Source organism: Ranitomeya variabilis, chromosome 1, assembly GCF_051348905.1.
Source record: "Ranitomeya variabilis isolate aRanVar5 chromosome 1, aRanVar5.hap1, whole genome shotgun sequence".
Classification (NCBI taxonomy): domain Eukaryota; kingdom Metazoa; phylum Chordata; class Amphibia; order Anura; family Dendrobatidae; genus Ranitomeya; species Ranitomeya variabilis.
In genome coordinates, this window is record NC_135232.1 from 334,765,215 (window position 1) to 334,777,527 (window position 12,313).

Genomic DNA, 12,313 nt, shown 5'->3' on the forward strand with positions numbered 1-12,313 from the left:
AAGCATTTCAGCCGATGGAAGCATGAAGTGCTCCAAAATCTCCTGATAGCTAGCTGCATTGACCCTGCCCTTGATGAAACACAGTGGACCAACACCAGCAGCTGACATGGCACCCCACACCATCACTGACTGTGGGTACTTGACACTGGACTTCAGGCATTTTGGCATTTCCTTCTCCCCAGTCTTCCTCCAGACTCTGGCACCTTGATTTCCGAATGACATGCAAAATTTGCTTTCATCAGAAAAAAGTACTTGGGACCACTTAGCAACAGTCCAGTGCTGCTTCTCTGTAGCCCAGGTCAGGCGCTTCTGCCGCTGTTTATGGTTCAAAAGTGGCTTTACCTGGGGAATGCGGCACCTGTAGCCCATTTCCTGCACACGCCTTTCCACACCAGACTCAGTCCACTGCTTCCTCAGGTTCCCCAAGGTCTGGAATCGGTCCTTCTCCACAATCTTCCTCAGGGTCCGGTCACCTCTTCTCGTTGTACAGCGTTTTCTGCCACATTGTTTCCTTCCAACAGACTTACCATTGAGGTGCCTTGATACAGCACTCTGGGAACAGCCTATTTGTTGAGAAATTTCTTTCTGGGTCTTACCCTCTTGCTTGAGGGTGTCAATGATGGCCTTCTTGACATCTGTCAGGTCGCTAGTCTTACCCATGATGGGGGTTTTGAGTAATGAACCAGGCAGGGAGTTTTTAAAAGCCTCAGGTATCTTTTGCATGTGTTTAGAGTTAATTAGTTGATTCAGAAGATTAGGGTAATAGGTCATTTAGAGAACCTTTTCTTGATATGCTAATTTATTGAGACAGGTTTTTTGGGTTATCAGGAGTTGTAGGCCAAAATCATCAGTATTAAAACAATAAAAGACCTGACAAATTTCAGTTGGTGGATAATGAATCTATAATATATGAAAGTTTAATTGTAATCATTACATTATGGTAAATAATGAAATTTAACACTATATGCTAATTTTTTGAGAAGGACCTGTAGTGGTCTACTGTTCTGTCCCATCCCATCACCTATTATGGATAATTACCAGCTTTCTATGTGTTCTTTGCATTTCCTGCAGAACTTGCTCCAAAACTGAATTACTGAGCCGTGTCATGAGGGACAGTTGTGCAGCCCTGGAATGACAATTTGATACCGTTTTACAACATAACACCATTTCAGTTGTACTGAGAATTATATACCGTACCTATTGGCATATGTTTCTGTAGCATCAGAGTCTATGGGTGATGTATAACAGGTGGGGGATTGCTTTCAGGGTATACATTATGAGATTTTGCATGAACTATACATGAACCACAAACGCTGTGTGTACAGAGCCTGAATAATTATGGCATATTACACATACATTTCTTTTCCAGAAGGAGGTCATTGTCTACTTAACAATAGTAGGGCAGATCTACTAATCCTGGCTAATATTAAAGACTGTAAAAAGACCAGAATGGAAGGTCTGAAAAGGCACCAGATTTATCACAGTGGCTTATTGTCTGATCGCTGTATGTGGAATCAGGAAGCAATTTCCCCTTATAGGGGCAATGAGCATCGGCCTAAAGGTACCTTCACACTGAGCAACTTTCCAACGAGAACGACAACGATCCGTGACGTTGCAGCGTCCTGGATAGCGATCTCGTTGTGTTTGACACGCAGCAGCGATCAGGATCCTGCTGTGATATCGCTGGTCAGAGCTAGAAGTCCAGAACTTTATTTAGTCGCTGATCACCCGCTGTCATCGCTGGATCGGCGTGTGTGATGCCGATCCAGCGATGTGTTCACCGCTGTTACTGCCGGCACTGACACATTCAGTGCAGGAAGCTCTCGGCAGCAGCGCAGCATTAGCAAGCGCTCCTGCCGAAAGCAGTTTTAACCCTGTGGACGCTGGCGGGGGACGTGACAGACATCAGAATGTGAGTATGTAGTGTTTGTTTTTTTTTTACTTTTACAATGGTAACCAGGGTAAATATCGGGTTACTAAGCGCGGCCCTGCACTTAGTAACCCGATGTTTACCCTGGTTACCCGGGTGCTGCAGGGGGACTTCGGCATCGTTGAAGACAGTTTCAACGATGCCGAAGTCGTTCCCCTGATCGTTGGTCGCTGGAGAGAGCTGTCTGTGTGACAGCTCCCCAGCGACCACATAACGACTTACCAACGATCACGGCCAGGTCGTATCGCTGGTCGTGATCGTTGGTAAATCGTTTAGTGTGAAGGTACCTTAAGACCGGTTTCACAAGTCAGTGTGTCCAGTACTTGTGGTTACAGTTTTCACACATACAAGAGACACTTACACATGTAAACACATTCAAGTGAGTGGGTCTGTGCATATGTCAGTTTGTGCCCCACACGTAGACATGTCCATTTTTTACCGGAAGCACGGGCTAAAAAACGTTTCTCACACATGCACATGGATGACACACTTGACACATGTCATTTGTGTGACACGTCCCTGAGAAGCAATGGTACAGCTAGTGGTTTCATCATTCTCCCCTGCTCTGTCAACGATCAGTGCAAGCAGCAGAGAATGATGAGTTATACTCAAGTGATAACAATGAGAGCAGGCTGTGGCTGATGGGACTACTACTTTCATCAGCCTACACCTGCAGCCGCTAATAACAGTAAGAACAGGAGCAGGTTATAAGAGTATTCATCATCGGGCGCCTGCGCTATAAATACATAAAAAATCTGTTGTGTGTTTCCCTGTATTTTTGATAACCAGCCAGGCAAAACTCAAAGATGTGGGCTGAAACCCTCAGCTGTCAGCTTAAGCAAGGCTGGTTATCAAAAATAAGGGGGATCCAACGCTGTTTGTTTTTAAATTTAAATACATTATTTTAAAAAACGGCAAGGGGTCCCCTGCCATTTTTGACAATCAGCCTTGCTAATTAAATAAAAAAACAGCGTGTTGACCCCTCTATTTTTGAAAACCAGCTATGCTGAAGCTGACAGCTGAGGGCTGCAGCCCCCAGCTGTCAGTTTTGCCTGGCTGCTTATCAAAAATACAGGGGAACTGCGCCGTATTTTTTAATTATTTATAGCGCAGGCGGCAGGTGATGAATGCTCCCATTAGCCGCCGCCTGCCCTCACTGTTATTAGGGGCAGCAGGTGTAGGCTGATGGGAGTAATAATCCCTTCAGCCACTGTCTGCTGTCCCTGTTATTAGTTGATTGCCGGCAGAGCGGGGGAGAATGATGACAATGGTTTTCAGCACCCAGCGCTGGCGAACAGCGCTAACTGTACTGCTGCTTCTGAGGCGCCCATGAGTGTGGTACTGATGAGTTACATGTGTGGTACACGGTTGCCACACGTGTGCCACAAGTATTACATACACGGACACAGACATCCCCAGTACCGATTTTTCCGGTACTGGAAATAATAGGACGTGTGAACCCGACCTAATTGGGTTTTTTTACTTCCTCTGGATCAACATGTTAGGTTATAGGTTGAACTTAATGGACTTTCTTTTCTTCAACCGTAAACACTATGAAACTATGCTGTATGATACGTTTAGCACATCTTCACACACTTCACACACACACACACACACACTTCTATTCCTTCTTTTGCTTATTTTTTTGGAGCACGGTGGAGCAGCTTAAGCAGAGTGCCATTGTCGAACATTGTACAAAAGTGTATAGAGCACTTTATAAATGTGCCACGCGTCATGAGTATCAGTATTTGGGTACATTTTGATCAAAAAATTTGTCCCAAAATATTTTTGTGTGAAAACTGTTGTGAAAATTAACTAGAAATAATACTTGTTTATTAATAAGCATTGGTTACTATTTTTATTATTAAAAAAATATACTTGAAAATTCTCAGAAACCTTAATTATAGCTCCCCTTTGGAGAAGCTAAAGTTTATTTTCTGATTTTAAGGAGCAGTTTCTTAGAAAAAAAATGTTTTATTCACCTTGCCAGTGCTGAGTGTTATGCCATTTCTTCCAGAGTCTGTTATTGTCTCCAGCTACTGAGTTGTCTATGAAGGAGCCGCTGCCAGACTTGTCTGGCAGTGGCTTAACTAGCCGAGAGCAAAAGGATGAGCACTCCAAAATCGGACGTGCCAGATCCTTATCAACCCCGACTTAAGCTGTTTGGAGGCCCCCATATACATTAGACTGTAAGACGAACCTGCTGATATTGGCGGGTCAGCCAACCATCTAATGTGTATAGGAGTCTATATTGGCTGCAGCGCTATTGATGTGATTGCTGTGCTGCAGAAAATAACAAATGGCGGCAGAGACTCAGCGTTGGACCTGGGGAGGGTGAGTAAAGGAAAGTTTGTTTTTTAAAGAAACTCTGCGTCGGGACAGAGATTTTCTGAAACCCCTTTAAATAATTGTATTAGTAATTCCCTACCATATATTACTGATACTGAAACTGCCCCTTTTTCCACGCCAGGTATAACAGAAGGGCTGCAGAAGGGAACTCAGATTTCTTGAAGCTGCCCTCCAGCATCAAGCATTGTTTACCAGGCCGAAGTTATCGGAGGCGAATGTATAGATGGACTGTCGTGTCGATGAGCATAATACAAGCCATCCGTAATAGGGCTGCTAACAGACCAAGGAGAGCTGTTACCAGCAGATTAGGTTGCCTCTGTTTCCCCTGTCTAGTTTTGGCAATTACTCCCAAGTTTTACTTTACATTCCGTGTTCCATTTTTTTCCCGGATACCAAACGTACCCATTATAATCTATTGTTTCTTTCTATCTCCATACTGGAAAAACATTGATGGTAAAAATGGAACACACGGGTGGAAAACACTGATTACGTCTGTACCGTTTTTTCACATACATGTTTAAACATGGATGTGTGAATGAGGTCTGAGAAAGGACAGCTATTCCAAACTATGTTTAGCTTTTTCTTTTGTCTGCCATTCCTGCCTGTTGTCACTCACCTCAGCTTACTGTGTATGTCGCTCCCCACCTGTCTAAGCATATCACGTATATGGGGGGGACTTAGTCCATGCTGTTCTCGAAGCCTGCAGAGCATTGCTCCTCCGCGTTGTGCATCCCGCGCTGCTCCCGGGAATAGATCCTGAGTAGCCTCCCACATGGTGTCTGCAATGTTCTGAATAAAGTCAGAAAGGGTGGATTAGACCCGGGTTCACTCAAAGTAATAAATGACTCGGTCACTTCATTATATTGTTAATTGGAATTATCTTAAATATTAGCATGACCAATAAAAATTATATTGTGGTACCGTGTTAGCCAGAAAAAATTATGTACATACTTTTTATGGTCAAAAACACAACCCTATTTAGGGGTAAAGGTGTCACCCCTACAATACTGTTGTTTCTTTGGGGCATAAAAGTATTTACATCGATCATTAATATTAGCAGTAGATGTCACATTTACAAAATATACTCTATGCTGCTCCAATTGAACTGGAATTAGAAAATGGGGACATGTATGATATCTACTGGCAGGAATGTCCATCAGATACTTGTAAAGATGTTTCAACCACCAATCAAAAATTAAAAAAAAGTATACCACCAAAATACAAAGATAATAAATCTTTAAAAATTAAGTATATGCAATTTTCTGTCCACTGCTCGAAAGAGTTCAAATGAGACAATGTAATACAACATAGGGTGTCACACCAACTTGAAGGTAATAGATCTTTATAAGGTGAATACCTGCAATTCCCTGTCCACTGCTCGAGAGAGCTCATATGAGACTGTGTCAAGTAGCCTCTGCGCAGGGCCTGAAGGAGACAGCCAGCTGCCTGCTTCCAGGAGACGTGGTAATAACTGAAGGAAAGAAGAGCAAATGGAGTAGACTCACACAATGTAGGACAGCAAGCTAAATAAAAATGCAGTACGATGCGTTTTTGCTGCATTTTACAGTACCAACAAAACCAATGAGATTTCACACACATTGTTTTTTTTCCTGACTGAACAGCGCCAGAGTCTGCATCTTTTCTGGCACATGATCAGCTGTCATGTACCTCTAACAACCACGGGTGGAATCACGATCCACCCTTGGCTGTTAAATGACGCTCTCAACCATCTGACAGTGGCCTTTAACATGATTGTACCAGAAGGGCCCAACAAACCCTGCGATTCAGTGCCCCGGTCACTTGATCAGGAGGCGCCGATGGGTTGCGAGAAGTCCCCTGTGCTTGTCATTGCTGATCTGCAATGAACGCCAGCCTGTGGCTGAAGCCCTGCTATGTGTAGCACAAGCGACCAGACGATTTTAAGTCTCCTAAGGAGACAATTGAAGCAAGTTAAAAGTAGAAAAATATATTTTTAAAAATATTAAAAAATATAAAAGTTCAAATCTCCATCATTGTGCCCCATTTAAAATGAAGCAATGATAAATAAAACACATACACTACCGTTTAAAAGTTAAGTTTAGGGTCACCCAATCAATTTTGTGTTTCCATTTTTTATTAATCAAATGAGTTGCCAAATGAATTGAAAATCTAGTCCAGACATTGACAAGGTGCAAAAAAAAGATTTTTATTTGAAATAATAATTTAGTCCTTCAAACTTTGGTTTCATCAAAGAATGCTCCCTTTGCAGCAATTATAGCATTGCAGACCTTTGGCATTCTAGCAGTTAATTTGCTGAGGTAATTGGAGAAACTTCACCCCATGCTTCCAGAAGCTCCTCCCACAAGTTGGCTTGGCTTGATGGGCACTTTTTTCGTACCATATGGTCAAGCTGCTCCCACAATAGCTCAAGGGGGCTGAGATCTGGTGACTGCGCTGTCCACTCCATTACAGATAGAATACCAGCAGCCTACTTCTTCCCTAAATAGTTCTTGCATAATTTAGAGGTGTGCTTTGGGTCAATGTCCTGTTGTAGGATGAAATTGGCTCCAATCAAGCGCTGTCCACAGGGTATGGCATGGCACTGCAAAATGGAGTCATAGCCTTCCTTATTCAAAATCCCTTTTACCTTGTACAAATCTTCCACTTTACCAACACCAAAGCAACCCAATTAAAAAAGTGAAAAATTAAATCTAGACAGTTCTAAAGATCTGCCAAATTTATCAAGGCCCGATTCAGTAAGACCAGCGCTTTGCATGCCAGTCTTAATGAAGTGACCGCTTGTTAGGTGTCGAGTTCCCACCTCTGCACAGGGGGAATCTCAAACCATCTCCGCTGTGGTCTCCCATTCTTCTTTAGCCACAGTTGAGCCTGCTCAGCGGAGATGTCGGTCCCAGCGTCTATCTCAGGCTGATACTGTTCTTCCATGCTTTGCCTTTGTAGCCAGCGCTGAACAGCGGCGAGCAGATCTTTCTGGGACTAAGTCTTGCTTTTCCCATACTGGGCATGCCCACGGGACAACCTCCCATTGGAGGTCGGGGGTCATATGTGCAGGTCCTGAAGCGGTTCCTATTGGACCACTAGGAAGGTCCTTAACTGCTAAAGCTATAAAAGGTTCGCATGGCCGCCTGGCCATGCGCTAATATCAACCTATGTAATGAGCTCAGTGCCAGTTTGGTCATGTTTTCATGTGGTCAGGGTTTGGCTGAAATAAGCCCCTAGAATACCGGCACCTCCTGTGAGGAGTTTTGTGTATGTGGATTCAGGGCTGGCGTATAGCCACTAGAATTCCGGCTCCACCAGAGAGGAGCTGCGTCTGTGCTATGTTGACTGCATGACCACTATCTGCTCTACTAGGTAGCTGTGTTCACCCTGTGAGGTTAACAGGGCACAGCGTTCTCTTTTCTTGCGAATCTGAATTAACAGAGTTCGTTTATACCGCCATATAGTACCGCCTTTACTAGCAGCAGGTTCTCTCCTGCACGGTGGACTCCGTGTTGCGAATGCACCTACTACTTCTAATATATATTCGGTCCGTTCCGCCAACCCTAACACCGCTAGAGAAAAATGCTGCTCATTCATTAAGAGGGACTAAAGTATGTTTCTGGTAACGTAGCGTAACATTTCTTGATTTTGCCAGGCAGGCTTTGCCAAGGCTCATTACGCTTCAACTCCTCCCATTTTGGCAAAACTGTCCGAGACTGGCGTAAAAACATTTCAAGGCGTATTGCGGCATAAACACGTTGATGACTCGGGCCCTATGCGTTAAAAACGTGGCGCAAATAAGGACAATGGGACAACAATCAAACCTGACTTTAAAAATTTATCTCTTGATCATTTCCTTCAAGGACTTCGCATAAAAAAGAGGAAATCTTATCATGTTCTCGTATTTTATACCAACTGTTCTACCAAATTCTTTTTATTAAGCTGTGAATAAATGTTCTTTTTAAAGCCAGGAAAAACCAGCTTACTGCAGTAATTTTCTACTTTTTATTATGAAATGCTGACTTGGTTAGAAAAATATGTAAAACGAGCTGCACATGCATAATTTATAAAAGGTCATATTTGCTATGACTATGATATTAAACAATGCTTATCTGCTTAGCTAATTATCTTAAAGCACAATTTCCTCCCAGTATAAAAACATGGCCAGTCAAACCCAAAGGGGCCATAATTAATGCGAGGTTGAACCAGATATTACTATGAAATGTATGAATATGTATATACATTTTGTCTTCATTTTATTGATGTTCATGGTCATTTTAGCTTCGGTGCATGAAATGTGGCAGGTAACTACTAAATGAGACACCTACAGCTCGACAGTTCTTGGCATCTCTGAGGAGCTGTCTAGCACATATGATGTCTTCTTGTACAGTTTCCAGGTCACAGGAGCACAGAGCATTGATGTGGTCATGAATCAGCATGGAAAGTGTATGTAGCATCTAGTTCAAGAAAAAAAAAAGAGCGTGAGGAATTGTCAAGAAAATAAAGAGTTGAGCGCAGGGGAAGCAGGTGAAAGCAAGCACACTCTACCTGTTCTGCGCTGCTTGCCACACCCTGTTGAAGTCGAAGGGCTCTTTGGTCAGAGACCGCCAACGTCTGAGAGTTTCGAAGGAGACAGCTATGTATCTGTGAGAATAGATGTTCATTATCGACATTCAATGAGTGTATAAAACATAAATACGTATAACTGCTGGCCATGTTCAATACAAATTACACCGCCTAGTAAAATTATTATGTAACACGTGAATCTATATTCTGTTGCATGCTCATGCCAAGCACATTACTATATGAAGCCCTAATTTACAGTTTTGGATGTCTCTTAATGACCAGTTGCATGGTTCATGCAAATATATCCTTTCTTCTCCATGTTTCCAGGATCAAACATGAAAATCCATGAACCGCAATGTAAAATCTCTGATGTGTCAAAGGTTTTCAGGCATCAGGACTTGGATGTGACTCCAATCTGTGTAACGCCTTTATGTTGGCATGCATGTTGGCCCTTTCTAGAGCAACTTGATTATACATGTCACATTTACTGTTTCACAAACAGAAAAAGTGACAAAAAAGAGCAGGCTCTATCCTCTGCTCACCATGCTCTCCACTGCTGGGATGTGGAAGCGATCAGCAGGAGAGGCAATGTACATATTACTGTGTGTGTGTTTTATGTCTATGTACAGTATATATGTATGTGTGTGTTAGAATTATATGTATATATTTGTAATATGTATGAATGTACGTTTGTGTGTGCATGTATGTGTGTAATGTGTATGTTTGAGTGAGTAATGGTGTGTAGGGAATGTGTGTGTTTTGTGTATTGTTTTATGTATTTGTGTATGAGTATGTGTGTCTATTTCTTATGTGTGTGTTGTTTATGTGTGTGAGTATGTGTGCGTCTTGAGTATGAGTATGTGTGTGTTAGAATTGAATGTACCGTATGTATTTGTAATATCTATGAATGTAAATGTGTGTATCTATGTGTAATGTGTATGTTTGAGTGATTAATGATGGGTATGAATATGTGTGTGTTTCGTGCATTGGTTAAGAGGGGGGGCTGTAATGGGCGCAGCTTGATGGAAGCCCCCACATGACTGCGTTGCCGAGAGGAGGGGTTTGTAGTTTGAATAATAACAGGGATTGTTACGGGATTGGTGGGATTTTTGAATGGGGGGGCGTTTTTTGGTGGCACAAGGAGGCGGGGGCTGGAAAAGTGCGGGAAGAATTCATTAGTGCGGTGTCTGAGGAGGAGAGAAGACCTGTCACACAAGCAGGGCTTACCATGTCATCGGTCGACGGCCTCGTAGCGCAGCTGCACAGGGAAGCACGGTCCAGGAGCGACGGATGGTTGGAGGAGCAGCTCTCCAGGCTGCTTGGTGACAGCGGGAGCCGGGGCAGCAGGACCAGGAGGACGAGGCCACCGGAGAGGTTGTCGCCCGACATGGCACTGCGCGGCAGACGCAGACCGCGGAGCCCCTCCGGGGACCCTGCGGGGGCTGTGGGACGCGGCGCGATCACCACACCCACTCCCCCCTCCGGCAGGAATCCACCCGGCGGCTCTATCAGGAAGTGTGGCATAGTCCTGGGCGCGACGGAGTGGTAGCGCCCTCTAGTGGATCCAGGACCCGCTGAAGTACAGCGCAGGCAGCGGCGGCAGAGCCTTTGATGAGCCCAGCAGTTACACCAGGGACCAGGAATTCCGTGGCTGGACGTGCAGAGGCGGGCGCACCAGGATCACGGTCCTCAGGTGGGCCTGGCAGTGTAACCGGTCGGCAGAGCAGGGCGACGGGCAAGCTGAACGCGGCACTTCAGCAGGGCTCGGGACGTGGAGGTCGTGTTGCGGGTGCCGGCGGGGCCAGTCCGGCTGGAGACCGCAGAGGACTACTGACAGCCGATAGGTCCCGATCCACCAGGAGGTCAAGCGAATGGAACGTTTCACCAGTCTCGGTCCCCCCTGGTGACGTGGAGGCCAGGGGCACGGGCCTGGGGCAGCAAAGTGGAAGCGACGACTCCGGATCGGGGAGCGATCATCCAGACGATGGTGTGCAGCGGGATTCAGGAGACACGGCTGGTGGGAACACAGCACCCGCGCAGCCTCGTGAGTATATGTCTAGTGTTTTACCGGTGCCGGGTGGAGCGGGGTTAGTGGAGCGGGTAGGGGATGCTAATTCAGGGTTCCCTGGGGTTAGAGAGCTTTTGGCGGGCATGTCGCATATTTTGAGGAGATTGGATGGTGGTGCGGCAGATATCATGGGGGTGTCACCTTCGGGGGCTTGGTTGACGGATTTTGGTAACGCAGCAGGTGGGGGCGCTGGCGAGATAGTGAGGTCTGGTGGTGCGGCGTCGGCGCAGGCAGCTGGGGTGTCGGTGTCAGTTCAAAGCAGGAGGGATGAGGTGAAATTAGACGATAGGGCGAAAGGGGAGGTTTTCGTGTGTTTTGAGGGTCCCCTCGGTGCCCATTTAAAGAAAGAGGTGAAGGAGAGGATTTGGAAGGACGAATACGTGGAGATTTTCTCCCTCCTCCCTTTGGAAAAAATTCACTTGGACAAAGGGAAGAAGGAGGAAAAGAGACGTTGGCGCCTGATTCCGCAGACGTTCGTAAATTGGCAACAGGCTTTTGCTATCTTGGCCAGTGTGATAGGAGAAAAATTCCCAGAAAATTGCTCGGGCCTTTTTTGTTACCTCGATTCCATTGGGAAAGCACATCGTACGTATGGGGGCCAAGCTTGGCTGGGCTACGACGAGCAATTTAGGCAGCGGAAGGCGGTTAGGTCCGAGATTAAATGGGATCAAAAGGATATTGGATTGTGATTGAAGGTGATAGCTCCAGTGCGGTACGGGCAGTCCTTTCAGGGGGGCGGGGGGGGGGGGGGGTAGCAGCCAGCAGTCAGGACAAGGGGGAGGAGGAGGACAGGGGTCACAGGGGGCAAAGGAAAAAGCGGGTACGTGTTGGCAATTTAATGATGGCCAGTGCAAGTATGGCAGTACCTGCAAGTTCAAGCACGTATGCTCCCATTGTAACGGGGCCTCACATGGGTCTTCAAAATGTTTAAAAAAAGCAAGGGGCAAGCCATCAGTGGGTAGCGGTCATGGGGGTGACGCCAGTGAGGCTTCAAAAGATGGCCCCCTATCTAAGTAGATATCTGGACCGGTTGAAGGCGGTGGTCATTAGGGACGGTTTTGCTGAAGGTTTTAGGATTCCTCGCCCGACTCATGTGGTCCCCTTTTCTACGAAAAACTTGAGGTCAGCGAGTTTGCATGCGAATATGGTTACGGATAAGTTAGCGTAAGAGGCGGAGCTGGGGAGAATGGCGGGGCCGTTTAGTTCGTTGCCCATGGAAGGGGTGATTGTTTCGCCGTTGGGAGTGGTACCCAAGAAGGAGCTGAATAAGTTTTGTTTAATTCAGCATTTGTCATACCCCAAAGGATGCTCTGTGAATGATGGCATCGCGGAGGAATTATGCTCTGTGGTATACACGTCATTTGACGCGGCGGTGCAGTGGGTTTGTGTGTACGGGGCGGGGGCTTTTCTGGCAAAGA

The 12,313-nt window shown here is 45.6% G+C and overlaps 1 protein-coding gene across 6 annotated transcripts in view; it reads right to left on the reverse strand.

The window, feature by feature from the left end:
* The window catches only part of CARMIL3 (capping protein regulator and myosin 1 linker 3), a 130,528-nt gene that overhangs the window by 12,566 nt on the left and 105,649 nt on the right, over nucleotides 1–12,313 (reverse strand). For all 6 annotated transcript variants that reach the window (XR_013224181.1, XM_077299197.1, XM_077299213.1 and 3 more), the window contains exons 24-28: nucleotides 8,810–8,905; nucleotides 8,590–8,718; nucleotides 5,637–5,750; nucleotides 4,896–5,068; nucleotides 1,039–1,126 (exon numbers count right to left, since the gene is read on the reverse strand). Coding sequence is in view for 5 of the 6 variants with exons in the window: in XM_077299197.1 (XP_077155312.1) it covers nucleotides 1,039–1,126; nucleotides 4,896–5,068; nucleotides 5,637–5,750; nucleotides 8,590–8,718; nucleotides 8,810–8,905 (600 nt within the window). In the remaining variant the exon portion in view is untranslated. The remainder of the gene's footprint in view (nucleotides 1–1,038; nucleotides 1,127–4,895; nucleotides 5,069–5,636; nucleotides 5,751–8,589; nucleotides 8,719–8,809; nucleotides 8,906–12,313) is intronic.